Here is a 13,657-nt window from a genome sequence, read left to right on the forward strand (position 1 = left end):
TGGAAAATCTCTCCTGTCAAAATGAGTACGATGCTTGTGTAATTTTTCTGTCCTAAGTGTTTTCAGGGTCAATTCAATTGAGGTTTTGCTAACGTTCTCCCTTTACATGAGATTATATATATATGTATATATTTTTCAACAGACAGAACTCTGCAAACTTTTAACTGCATTAGAGTTCAGTAAAACAGAAACCTTTGTGTTACAAACAACACAAAAACGTCCAAAATTTTCTCCTGAATTAAGTTTTGCTTAATCAGCTTGGATGAAATTTTGATGTAAGTCCTTAAATATTCTAATTGATTAATGACTCTCGGATGGTTTCCTATTCAAATTATATCTCAAGTTAATCTGGGAGGCATCCAAAAACCTATGCTAAACTGTTTGGAAGAATAGTTTAGTAGAATTAAAAGGAACTTGAAAAAAATCTTGAATGCCATGAAAATATAAGGAATCAGTTCCCACTGTGTCTTAATGTTTTGGTCATGATTTGAGAAGGAATTATTATTGTAGGTATATCATTATTTGGTTCAAGACAAATCATCATGGGGTTCCAGGAAAAGAAAGAGATTCTTGGAAGGGAGTTAACATTACTTGAGACGGGGCACCAGGAGCGTTGAGGAGGGTGCTTCCAATGACTCTGTGGTTCCATAGCCTTGGTACTTTGGCCAAAACATCTGAGGCCTCCAATCCCTTATTAGTAACCAGGAATTTGACTAGGTAAATCTTCTAAGCTCCATTTGAGTTTAAAGATTTTATTACATCATTACAAAAACTGGTAATGAGTGTTATTTTGCCCTTAGGCTTGATGTTTTTTATTTGTAAACAAGTTGCTCCCCTTAGCCAGAAGTGGAGCTCCATTTACAAGATCTAGAAATACCTTCATGATTAATTTTGAACTTTATTTTCTGATTAGACCCTTAGGATAAGATTTTGCGTTAGAGACATTGGTTGGGAATACATAGCTTTGAAGGGACATTATTGATTGGCCAAAATGACTCATGTAGGAGTAAAGAATGCGGAATGGTGGAAGAGCCATCTACAGCCATCCTTGGTTGGTAATTCTTGGAGTCTGACTTGAAAGATAGCATTTTCTTTCTCCAGATTTTGGAAGAGTGTTAGGCTTGGGTCTTTTTTTTTTTTTAATTTTAAGAGATAGTGTTATTGGCTTATAAACTTTGTTTCTCATTGTTTCACACCCATAACACACAAAACTGACCAGATAGAGATGAGGTCAGTGCTGCAGATGAGAATAAAATTGGCTTTTTGGGATGAGACCCTTGATGGTGGGTTCATTAGCGCTTTTTCTTTAACTGGCCACAGTTAAGGAGTGTGTGTGTGTGTGTGTGTGTGTGTGTGTGTGTGTTGGGGGGCGGTGTAGTGTTACCCTCTGACATTTGAGAGTTACTATAAGCATTCACTTAATAGCTTATTAAGTCTTTAATTGGTGCCAAAAATGAAGTATAATTTGTTACCAAAGCTTGTTTTTAAAAGCACATGTAAACTACTCATTTTAGAGCTCAACGTTTCATTCGTCATCTTGGGGGCTTCATCCCTCTCAGTATGAAGAAAACTTTGGATATTTCATTATTTATGGCTTTATTTCATCAACACTTTTTTCTCATTTCTCTTCTTTATCCTTTGTCTTTTCTTAGCGGTTTAGAGGTCTACAAAACAATCCTATTTTTTTTTTTACAGAATTGTTTTTCTTCTTAAAATAAGTCACTGGAAATCTTATTTCAGCATATCTCCTATGGCGATCATTTAGACTTAGCTAGTATTTATTGAATATAAAATGTATGCTGAACACTGGCACAAATACTTAATCTTCACAATTATATTTGAGATGTTAGCCTCCATCGTCCATACTGGAGAACTCAAGTACAAAGAGAAAAAGTCATATCACCAGAATAGAACAGCTACTAAATGGCTAGGGAGTGGAGCCAGCATTTGACTCCAGAACTTCTGATTCCAATTCTAATATTGTATCCATTTATCAGCCACCTTAGTGGAATCTCACAGTAGACAGTAGTGACATAATGTTTGTCATTTTATTCTTATTTTTCTTTCCTTCCAATTTATTTTCTATGCAATATTGCAATACGTTTTTTATAACATATCAGCAAAGTCTAGAGTGAGGCCTGAAACCATCTTGGTCATAATCAAAGCACACCTCTAGGTGGCATGAAAGAATACTTTTTCTTCAGAGTCAAAACTATGATGTCTTCAACTGGGATTCTGGAGTAACAGACTAAACAGAGTTTTTAAACATGTGATATTTTACTTACAAAGTCATTAATTTTTTTCTTCTTCCTCTGGGCTAGTTCAAGTCTCATCATATTCATAATGGTTATTCCAGAATCACTTCTACCATGGAAAGAAAGAAAAAGAGATACACACACATTCTTTAAAGAATTCTATATTAAGTTTCTGTGTGTTTTTCGCTTTAAGTTTTATTTTTCTGAATTCCAAATCCTGAGGGTTGACTGATCCATTTTTAGAGAGACCCACCAAGCTTGGAGAAGCCGTGGTTGAGAGGAGTCATAGAAGCATTGAATTCCTTACTCCTCTTTCCAAAGCCATTGGCTTTGCTTGGTACTCACCGAAGTTACTTGTCAAGCTTTTTAAACATTTAGATTATATGAATTTTAATAGTACCCTCTTTCAGTGTTCAGATATATTATTCAGAAAACTCTTTTCTTTCTCTCAAACTTAACTTTTTTCTTCAACTCTAGTGGATCATTAATCATTTCGTCCCCATCTTTAAAAGCCACCCCTTGGCATCTCTTGTGCTTTTTGAAAACTTTTGAATGAATTCAAAAGATCAGAAATGATCTTTTTATTATAGTTTGTTCTTTGTGTTCTGATTCAACTCGTGAAGATTGACTAAACATTTGTTGAAGATTATAAAAAGGTTACAATCTTGTAGTGATCTTTTTATCTGGGTAATATAAATTTATTTGATCTTGATTCACCCCAATTTAATCATTTCGATTGGAATCTACTTCACCATGGGATAATTCTTCCACCCTCCAAATTTTGATCCTGCTAGCTGGGTTGATGTCCAGGTTTCCTAGTCGTGTCTCCGCCATATCTAAATCCAAGACCTCTATGTAGTGACTTTCAGCTAAACCATAGAGTCATGCTGAGTTTGATGGTGATTTGAAATATGAAAAAAGAATCAGGAGAATTTGGATTGAAATCCTATTTTATTTCAAAACGGACTTAAACAGAGGCATCCCTATGCGTGGCAGTGACTGTAGGTGTCTATATATTTGGCATATGTTTAACTCCTCTTACATCCTAATTACCCACTAAGCTTGCTTTCTCCCACTTTTGCCTCCTGGGAAAATATAACTCTATTCTTATTTTTTTTTCCCCTTTGTATATAATTTTAATTATATACAAAGTAGCATAACAAAAATTGCCTAATTATTCTTGTTTTCACTTAATGATCATCCGTTAATATTAGAAGATATAGTTTGAATTACATTTCTGGCAAAATACAGGACAGACTACATGAGAAATAAATGTGCCACTGTCAAGGAAAATAAAAACTTCACTGTTCCAAAGTATCGAGGGGAAGGCTTGTGTCCCTCTGGCTCATTGAAACTGTTACATGCCATTAGGCTTACTGTAAACTATCCCAGAATGAATTCTTTGCTGGACAATGAGCTTAAGAATCTGAGGTGTCTTCTTGCTTTTACAGAGCAAAATAGGACTCTGATGCTTAAATGGAAGTTGCAGAGCACATAATAGGATGTAGGTAAAGTTACTGAACTACCACTTCTCACTTTCAGGAAAGTAGTGGAGAGATTGTGTCTTGAGAAGAGGGGCATTTTAGAGGTAACCCTTTTAAGATTTCAATTAGTTATTTAAATGTATGAATCATGTGCTGTAATGTATTATTACTTAAATGTTTGTTTCTGAGGCTGGCTAGCCTATAGGAATCCTAACCAGCTACAGGCCGATGTTTTGTTTCCCTGCGACGGGAAATTTTTAAAAGAACTAGGGCAAAAATGTTTTAGGTTTCTGGCATTTACTCCCAGGTTTTGGATGAATAGGACTTTATGTGAATAATGTCATGATTAACAGTGAAAGGATAGATAATTGTGATGTTCTGGTTCCTATAGTGACAATTTAGTAACGTGACAAGGTGTGTTAAAAATATTTCACATTTGTGCTGATTGACTGTAGATAATTAGATATATAGAGAGTTATTAAAAATGTTTTCAAAGAAAATTTATGGTAATTTTTTGGAAAAAAATTACTCCAAAGCATAATTGCTTTGGAAATGAAATTGCCCGTGCTTTTAAATTAGAATTAGAGTTTGAGATTAACTAGAAAGGAATGCTATGTAAAATTTCAAAGAATAAAACCAACAAGCGCATATATAACTTATCTTGGTAAGTTTAAAATACCATAAATATTGGAATATAGCTGAAAACCTCATTATATCATATAAACATTACTTCTTGCCAATTGCAAATATTTTTATTTTCATTTTCATTCAGTCGTAATGCATTTCATTATTTCATATGCCCTATTTGTATGCAGAAGGGACTCCTACACATTGGTAAACTTAGGATTTTGTAATCTTAGCTGCTTCAATATTACTTGTATAGTCTTAGGTCCAATAAATCATGTGTACGAAAGCGCTACCTTGAAGGCCGAGTATGTGTTCAAACATGTTTTCTACATTTTCATATTGTGCTATTCATAAGGTGATTAGGTTAATGAAATCATCTCTTATTTTGTAGATGTAAGGTAATTTAATTACTCTAAAGATGATTGTAAACAAAACCTGGTCCGTAAAACACAAAGTGGGAGGACGCAAAGTAAGACAGAAGAAGAACTTGTGGCAGTATTTATTAGAATTAGGGTGTAATTCTTGGGTTCTAATGTGGGTTCTTGATGAATCTGTTCTGTAAAATCTGTTGTTCTGGAAAGAGTAATGGTCTTAGAGTCTGCAGACCCCAGCTCCAGCCTGACTCCACCATGTTCTCGCTGTCACATCTGGGTGAAGTCACTTACCCTCTCTGGGTTTTGTCTGCGTTAACTGCGAAGTGAGAGAAGTGTAGGAGGGGGTCCTTGAAAGCACCTCCTCCGGTCTCCCACTCAGTTCTCTAAATTGTGAGTCTGTGATTGCTTAGCTATCTGCAAAGAACCAAGTGCCCGGCTTCATCTTATCGGTGATAGTTTTAAGAGTAGAGACTGTATGTTTACAATGAACTGTGCAAATACTGTCATTGCTAGCACTTAGTCCTAAAATTCTGTGGAAATCTTTGGTTTCAAACATTAACCTAAACAATGGGAGTTTACAATTTGGATACTAAAATTTTAATCAACCATGTTTCATTGCTTTTGAATAAGTGGAATTTCTTGCCTTAGACGCTGCCTTTTTCCAAGTAAGCCTAGAGCTTCCTGTTTGATTTTTCTCTTTGACCTTTGATTGCTGCTGTGTCCTACACGTGGTTGGTCAAAAGTGATAGGACTGGTACAGATGAAGCAAATAGTGTTTCATGGGGTTTAATAATTAATATCTTGACCTGTCATCAAAATGTCCATGGATCCGGTTCCTTACTGTGTCATTGGCAGCAAGATTTTAACAAGAGAAGTCTGTATATAAAATGCAATTGTTCTTTTGTTTCCCAAACAGATATTACAAGTGGATAAATAATGTGCACTGCTCTGAGCCCAAAGGTACGCAGTGGACCTGGCCTCTCTGATATGCATCAGTATAGCCAGTGGCTGGCCAGCAGACATGAAGCTAATTTGCTACCGATGAAAGAAGATCTGGCCTTGTGGTTAACCAATCTATTAGGTAAGGTTATAAGATCTCATTTTGTGAGCAAAGATAACAGGTTTGTTTCTTTTCCCCCTCATGTGGTGTCCTTCACCTAAGCATGTGACAGCCCTTGGAAAGAAAGACTTTCATTATTTGGATTTTGCATCTGGGAAACCTGAAGCATGTGGAAAATCTAAATGAATTTCCCAATGTCTCTCACATTAACTGTGCTTAGTAATTCCAATATCACGCACTGAAATGTGGAAATTTGTGGTCACATTGCTTATTTCATCTATATGCTGATCTGATTTATTTTTTACTTTTCTTTCGTGCAACTGACCAATTTGGCCTATTCTTTTGACATTGCACCCAGGCCATAGTCTGTGAAATCTTGACTTCTAAAACCAAACTTCTCCACCCTACTTTCATAGCATGGCTTCTAAAACTGCTGAGTACCCAGCTGCAGAACAAAAACACCTCTCCTTTGTCCAAATGAGCTGACTAAATTTTTTTTTTCATTTCACTTTTGTTTTTAAGTACTCTTCCAAAAGGATTGTCTTCGAGAAAAATGCTTTCTCCTGCTGAGGCTGTCTCTTTTTTTGTTTCTATTGTGCTGGCATAGTCATAGGATAAAATTCCAACCATGTGCAAAATGGAATCCCACATTTAAGGGATCATCACATATAGCAACACTATTTCCTCCAATAGTTTTTCAGAGAATAAAATTGATTTTAAGACCCAAGGCAAGGACCCTTAGAGAGTTTATAGGATATAAGATTTGAATACTCAGTAAACATCAAATTTATCTGGTGCTTTATCATTTGCAGAAGGGGTTTCACCAACATTTCTTTGTTATTTAAAGAATCTTTCAGGGGAAGTGTTGTCTTCACTTTATAGCTGATGAAACTGGAGAGCTTCATGAGAAGCACCCTGTCCATCCGAAATTTTAGCAAAGTTTTAGCGAGGTTTGGCAGGGTTTTTTCACATTTTAGCAACATTTTCCTTTTGCTCACTATGGCTCTGGATTTTTACATTGCTTTTGTCTTTTTTTTTTCTAACTTTTGTTATTCCTTTTTCCTCACTGTGTGCACACTATTTTGACAACTCTACAGAGTCTAACCAGGGCTACCGCCTATGGGTGTGCAGGTTGTACCCTTCACAAGGGTGCCCGGCTGAAGGCTAAGGGCAGAAATGTCGGAGGCACAGCCCAGAAGCCCCTTCACCACACCGTGGAGCTGTGTCCATGAGAAGGAAGGGGGTCCCCCCTTTTAGTAATTCGTCCATGCAAAAGAGCAGCTTTGTCTTCGTCACGTAGAGGGAGTCAGTTTAGCCTACACAGATGTGTTTTCTTCTTTTTTGTCCTTCTGGGGTTTGCTAATGATTGTTACATTAGTAATTTGTTATTAACTTTGAGCTGTCTTCAGATATGGGCACTCACAAGTATGGCAGTAGAGAAGTTAAGAACACAGACTTGAAACAGACTGCCTTGTTTGAACCCCAGATCTGCCACTTAACAGCAATATGATCTTGGGCAAGTTATTTAACCTCTCTGTGTCTCAGTTTCCTCATCTGTAATACAGTGGTGATAATAGTAACATCTACCTTGTATATATATGTTGTATCTGTGATACTGGGCAAGTGTCTTAATGCACTGTGCCTCCGTTTCGCCATCTGTAGAATAAGTATAATACTCGTACTAACGTCATAGGATTGTTGGAGATTTTGAATGAGGTCATCGCCTTTAGAACATGGTCTGGCACACAGTAATCAACTGGCTATAGTGAATCCTAGCTATCGTGATGATTGTATTCCAGACTCGGTCGGCTAGGTCCTGGAGGATGGAGTGGTGATTAAGAATAGACAGAGTGCCTCTTCTTATGGAGCTCAGGGTAGATTGAAAAAGAAACATTAAATAAATAATTGAATAAATAATTCATTAATTGGACTTGTTATAAACACTAAAAGATATAGTTTGCAATAAGAATGTAAAAACGAGGAGGTGGGAATGGGACAAAGGATCAGAGGACTTGTGGAAATCCTCTTTGAAGAGTCTTATATTTAAACTGAGCACTGAAGAATAATTAATAGCTGGCCAGACAAAGCATGGGAGAAGAACCTGGGTGGAGGGAATGGTGTGTGCCGAGATAGGAAGGAGGTCGCTACATTGGAAGAACTGAACAAAGGCTGATATCAACAGCACAGAATCAAGAGGGGGAGAGTTTCATGAGATTTGTTGGGCTGGATCATATACTGCTTTGAAGCTCATGTAAAGGAGCTTCTAACTTATTATATGATTGATGAGGAGCCATTGAGATGTTCTAAGCAGGGGAAGACTGTGATTAATTAGAGTATAGCTGGATTATACGGGCATGTTCCAAGGTCCCATGATTTGTCATCAAAGGTATTTTATTTGGTGAATGTGATCCTTTACAAAGCAGCTTGATCAGTGTGAGCAGCCCGAGACAGCCTCAAAGAATAGAGAGTCAGTGTGTTTGTAATGGAAAGATCCTTGGACCAAAAGTCAGGATACCTGGCTCCTAACTGGGCGTCAGGAGACCTGGCTTTGGGTTCTGGCTCTGCCACTCGGTAGGAAACTTGCCCAAAGTAACTCAGCTATCTTTTCTGGGCTTGGTGTCCTCAACCATAAAATGAAGGGGTTGGAGTAGATGATCTCTAATGTCCTTTCCAGTTCTAAAAGTCTAAGTTTCCAAGAAATCCATCTCTTGAGACCCAGTTTGAGATCATCAATATGCATAAACAAGGAGAAAATAATTTACATAAATGAATAATCTTTCTTTTAAAGAATAAGAAGACGTATTTTTTAATGTCAGGAGCTCGTAATATGAATGCAACTGATGGCTTCTGAAATTTCCTCAGAAAAGGAATCTTAAAACAATCTCAAGATACAGTAAAGTACCACCTTGAGTTGACTTGAATTCATATGTGGACAGATAATAGACTTCAAGTGAATATCCTCATGGTAACTTGGAAAGTAGACCAAATCTTTAGGTTATTTAAAGTGGTAAACCATTTGGAGGGAAGAAAGTACATTTTGTACTAGAATGGTGATAGTAAGAAGGGGAGGAAAAATGTATGGCTATGTTAGAAGATATTTTTATTACACATAGCAGATACATTTAGTATTCACATATTTTGGAAATGGAGTCATTAAATTCTGAAATTATTTATTTCTGGCTATTTTGTTACCTCAAAATAATTGTTACCTCAAATTTTTAGACTAACTAACTACTCTATTTTGTTTGTAAATTTGTATTATGTGTCTCTCTGTCAGTTCTTGTTTTTTAACTACTTGGAAGTTACAGCTATCTTGAAAGTAGTTTCAAAGTTGATCCTGTCTCCATATAAATATCTGAATTTTTTGATGAGGTAGAAATTCACATACTAAATTAAGGCTTTCAATTAGATTTTGCCATTGTGATGTGGATCTTACTTGTGGAAAGATTTTCTACTTCTTTCTGGTAATACTTATCTAAAATGTGACTTTTTCCCTTTTATGCCTTCCAAAAGGAGTGTTAATCGGGGGCTGACCTGGTGGCATAGTGGTTAAGTTCATGCGTTCCACTTTGGCGGTCCGGGGTACGCCAGTTCAGATTGGGTATGGACCTAGCACCGCTCATCAAACCATGCTGTGGTGGCATCCCACATATAGCAGAGGAATATTGGCATGGATCTTAGCTCATTGACAATCTTCCTCAAGCAAAAAGAGGAAGATTGGCCATAGATCTTAGTTCAGGGCCAACCTTCCTCGTACACACAAAAAAAGGAGTATTAATGATATTCTAAATTCAGATATTTCTGGTCCTACATATAAAATGTCATTTGAAAGATGTAGTTTCTTAAAGAACACTCAATTCATAGTCAGATTTTTTGGTGGATAAAAATTGATAGAGAAGAAAATTATTTCATTGGTTCATAGACCAATATTTACATTTATGCCACATTTGTAGGTATAATACTGTAATTTTCAGTTACTGCATACTTATTCAGTAACAATAATAAATACCACTTTAGATTCCTAGGCATAGAATTAAAGCAGCAATAGCAAATTTTTAGACTAACTAAAGTATATATAGTAGAATATAAATTGTCAGCTATCTTGTGATAAGTTAATTTGTTAAGATGAATAAATAGTGTGGTAGCTGGGATTTATTTACGGGGTAGCATACCAGTCTGATTCATGAGAGGATCATCGTGCAATTTTTATTGACTACTCACATATCTTTGGAAATATTTACTTATCTTATTTCAAGTAGTCTTTATAGTCCAAGTATGTTTTCTAACAGCTCATACATGGAACAGTTTTATCACTAACATTCAGAAAAGACAACAAATGAATCCTGAGGATCCCTTCATTCTTTATAAAATGTTTTTTTAGCCATTGTCCCCTGCTCTTCATTAAATATACACTTCATCTTTATTTTAGGCCTTCTGTCTTGTTATTTTTGTTCATGAACTAGCTATTGCCTGTTTGTTACTTAACTATGTTTTTAGGACACATTTGAACATCAAATGATTATACAAATAAATCTTGGGGGAAAAATTGTCTTAATTGCCACTGAATAAACAGCATATTATTAAATTAACAGTCTCAGATTATAGCAACCATCCGTCATTCAGATAGACGAGGCACATTCTATGAATTTCATGATTGTGGATGGACTATTGAAGCTTGTTGTTGGCTTAGCTTTGAAATGAATATACTAACATAAATGTTTTCAAATTGTTTATTTCACTTGTGTTTCTTTAATCATTTTGAAATGATGGTCTACCTTTATCTTCAATTAGTATTTGTTTAATAATACTATATGAATCACATGGGAGTTTAGTTTTGGAGAAAAGATTTTACTTGTTAAGCATTAAAGAAATTAACAGTATTCTTAAAGATTGTAGATCTTTGGGATGTAGGCATATATGTTTGGATATATGCAGGGACTTGGAATAAACATTAAGATATGTTACAAATCACGTTATGCTGCATTGATTTTACTTATATTTAGAAATTCATTTTAACAGTTGATGTTCTGGTGATTTTCTCTTTCTTTGACCCTCTTATATCACATAAAAAATTAAGTTATTATATGCTTAAGATGATCAATATGTTATGTTTCATTTTTTTCAGCTATTTCTAAAAATAGCCTATTTTCAGCATTAATAAGTTCAGCACCTATTTATTGGAGTTGCTGCTGTCAAATGCAACTTGCGTCTAATGAGTTTGGAACAGCTTTCTTTTCTTTTTTCTTAAAGCCCTTTTATCAGATACTTAGCCCGCTGAGTTCTCATATTCTTGATGTGGTCAATAAAGATTTCTTAGGAAAAGTGTCTTCTTATGCTAGTTCAAAAGTTTAAGGGATAGGGGCCGGCCCGGTGGTGCAGCTGTTAAGTTCGCACGTTCTGCTTTGGTGGTCCAGGGTTCACCGGTTCCAATCTCGGGTGTGGACGTGGCACCACTTGGCAAGCCATGCTGTGGCAGGCGTCCCACATATAAAGTGGAGGAAAATGGGCACGGATGTTAGCTCAGAGCCAGTCTTCCTCAGCAAAAACAGGAGGATTGGCAGCAGATGTTAGCTCAGGGCTAATCTTCCTCAAAAAAAAAAAGTTTAAGGAATCAAGTTCATGTTCACAAGTTGAGACTTCAGAGCAGTTGCTGCCTAATTTTTTACCCAACTTTTCCAACAGAACCAGCTTTGTCTTTTCTTGCTATAAATTTGGGTAAATACTTTGAATCACTGTGGAGCAGGCGCCGATCTTGGGTTTCTCCATATAATGAATCATTTCCCATCTTACAGCCTTCAAATTTCAGTCTCAAAACATTGACTAATTTGAGTCAAATAGAAGATGAGTTGCTTTGAGTTCTCTAATTAGAGAAGTATACTGAGCTTGAGAAGTGGAGTGGACATTGGGGGAGAGTTTGATTGCATCTGGGTCACCTTTAGAGATAAAATATGCCAGTTTTCTTCTGCAGTGAATCAGGCCACATGTCAGAGCATGCCGGAATGACATTCTCAGTTATCCTCCCACCTACAGGGTGGATGCTATTCCTTTCTCAGCACCACTATCTTCAGCCCCAAGCTGTTTTGTTTTTTTTTTTCTGAAGGAGTTTCTACAGAGAAAAATTCTGTGGACTTCCTATGGAGAAAAAGTCAAGTGCATTAGGGAGAATGCATTGTTGTAGGAAAATAGTCATTTGTGTATTCAGCAAATATTTATCTAAGTAGCCAAACATACTGACCAAGAGCATAGACTCTAAACCTAGACTTGTGGGTTAAAGAGCCAGATCCACTGTGTGACCTTAGGCAAGTTACTTGATCTAAATACCTCAGTTTCATCATCTGTAAAACGGATGTAATGGGAGCAACTGCTTAACAGTTTTGTGAGGAGATTAAGAACATGAGTGTATGTAAAGTGACTGGCATATAGTAAGAACTCAAATGTTAAATATCATTATTAGATGTTGTCATATTAGGAACCTGAGTTTAGTACTGCTAACTTACTAGGAGGAAAATATTCTTCCTTAGCAAAACACAACATAAAGGGGGTTCTTTTTTCGAGTTGGCTCCAGTCTGAAATACTTTAAAGATTGATACTTAATCTGTATGGAAATTATGGTATGGGAGGAGTACACTGGTGTGTACAAGCATGCATTTTGATCTTAGTTATCTGACGAAAGATTTTGGGTAGATGTTTATTTCATATCCTTGTGCCCTAATATCGTAAGAGGAAGTGACTAACCACAATATTTAACCAAACCTTCTGATCTTTGTCTACTGGCAAGCTGTCAGTCGTGACTGAATTGATGGCATGAAGATCAAAGTCCATAATTATGGACCCAGCAAGTAAAGATATTACTTCTAGACTTGGCAATTTTATATTAACCTTCAAGTCAATAATCTTTACAACCCAGTGTGGGTCAGTATTCCAAGATGATTTAATTACATGTGCCACACAATGACATTTTGGTTAATGACAGAGCACATATACAATGGTGGTCCCATAAGATTAATAGCATAGAGCCTAGGCATGTAGTAAGCTGTACCATCATCTAGTTTGTGTAAGTATGCTGTAAGATGTTTGCACAATGATGAAATCACCTAATGCTGCATTTCTCAGGATGGATCCCTGTTGTTAAGCGATGCATGTCTGTATAGTAGTAACCCCTTATCCATGGTTTTGCTTTCCCCTGTTTCAGTTACCCACAATGAACTGAGGTTCAAAAATATTCAATAGACAATCCCAGAAGTAAACAGTTCATTAATTGTGTGCGCTGATCTGATGAAATCTTGTACTCTCAGGCTCTGTTCCGCCCGGGACGTGACTCCCTTTGTCCAGCGTGTCCATGCTGTATGCCACTTTCCCGTCAGTCACTTAGTAGCTATCTCTATTATCAGATCCATGTCCAGGTACTGCGGGACTTGTGTTCAAGTAATCCTTACTTTACTTAATAATAGCCCCAAAGCCAACTTTATTATTAGTTACTGTTGTTCATCTCTTACTGTGGCTAATTTATGAATTAAACTTCATCATACGTGTGTATGTGTAGGAAAAAACACAGTATATTGTAGGGTTTGGTACTCTCTGTGGTTTCAGGCATCCATGGGGGGTTTTGGAACGCTTACTGTGTAGCTAATCATGGCCCTTTCTTTTTCTAAATTTACCGACAGCATGGAAAGATGGGGTTCAGGAAGTAATGAATTTGTGGTGCAGGAATCCTACTGTTCCTAGTATTTATAACCTAATGTCTCAAACCAGCTACACAATTTAGATTAAAGCAGATCTGGTCTGCCTAACAGAGATGTTTGACTTTGTGTAATGTTTGCTTGAGAAATTGTAATTAATGCTTCACAGCCTCTTCTG

The 13,657-nt window shown here is 36.5% G+C and overlaps 1 protein-coding gene across 7 annotated transcripts in view; it reads left to right on the top strand.

The window, feature by feature from the left end:
• Nucleotides 1-13,657, top strand: part of GAS2 (growth arrest specific 2) — a 126,382-nt gene that overhangs the window by 2,432 nt on the left and 110,293 nt on the right. For all 7 annotated transcript variants that reach the window (XM_070491359.1, XM_014841457.3, XM_044752551.2 and 4 more), the window contains one exon: nucleotides 5,657-5,821. In XM_070491359.1, the coding sequence (XP_070347460.1) occupies nucleotides 5,677-5,821 (145 nt within the window). In that variant the 5' untranslated portion in view covers nucleotides 5,657-5,676. The remainder of the gene's footprint in view (nucleotides 1-5,656; nucleotides 5,822-13,657) is intronic.

This window comes from Equus asinus, chromosome 20 (genome assembly GCF_041296235.1).
Source record: "Equus asinus isolate D_3611 breed Donkey chromosome 20, EquAss-T2T_v2, whole genome shotgun sequence".
In the NCBI taxonomy this organism is placed as follows: domain Eukaryota; kingdom Metazoa; phylum Chordata; class Mammalia; order Perissodactyla; family Equidae; genus Equus; species Equus asinus.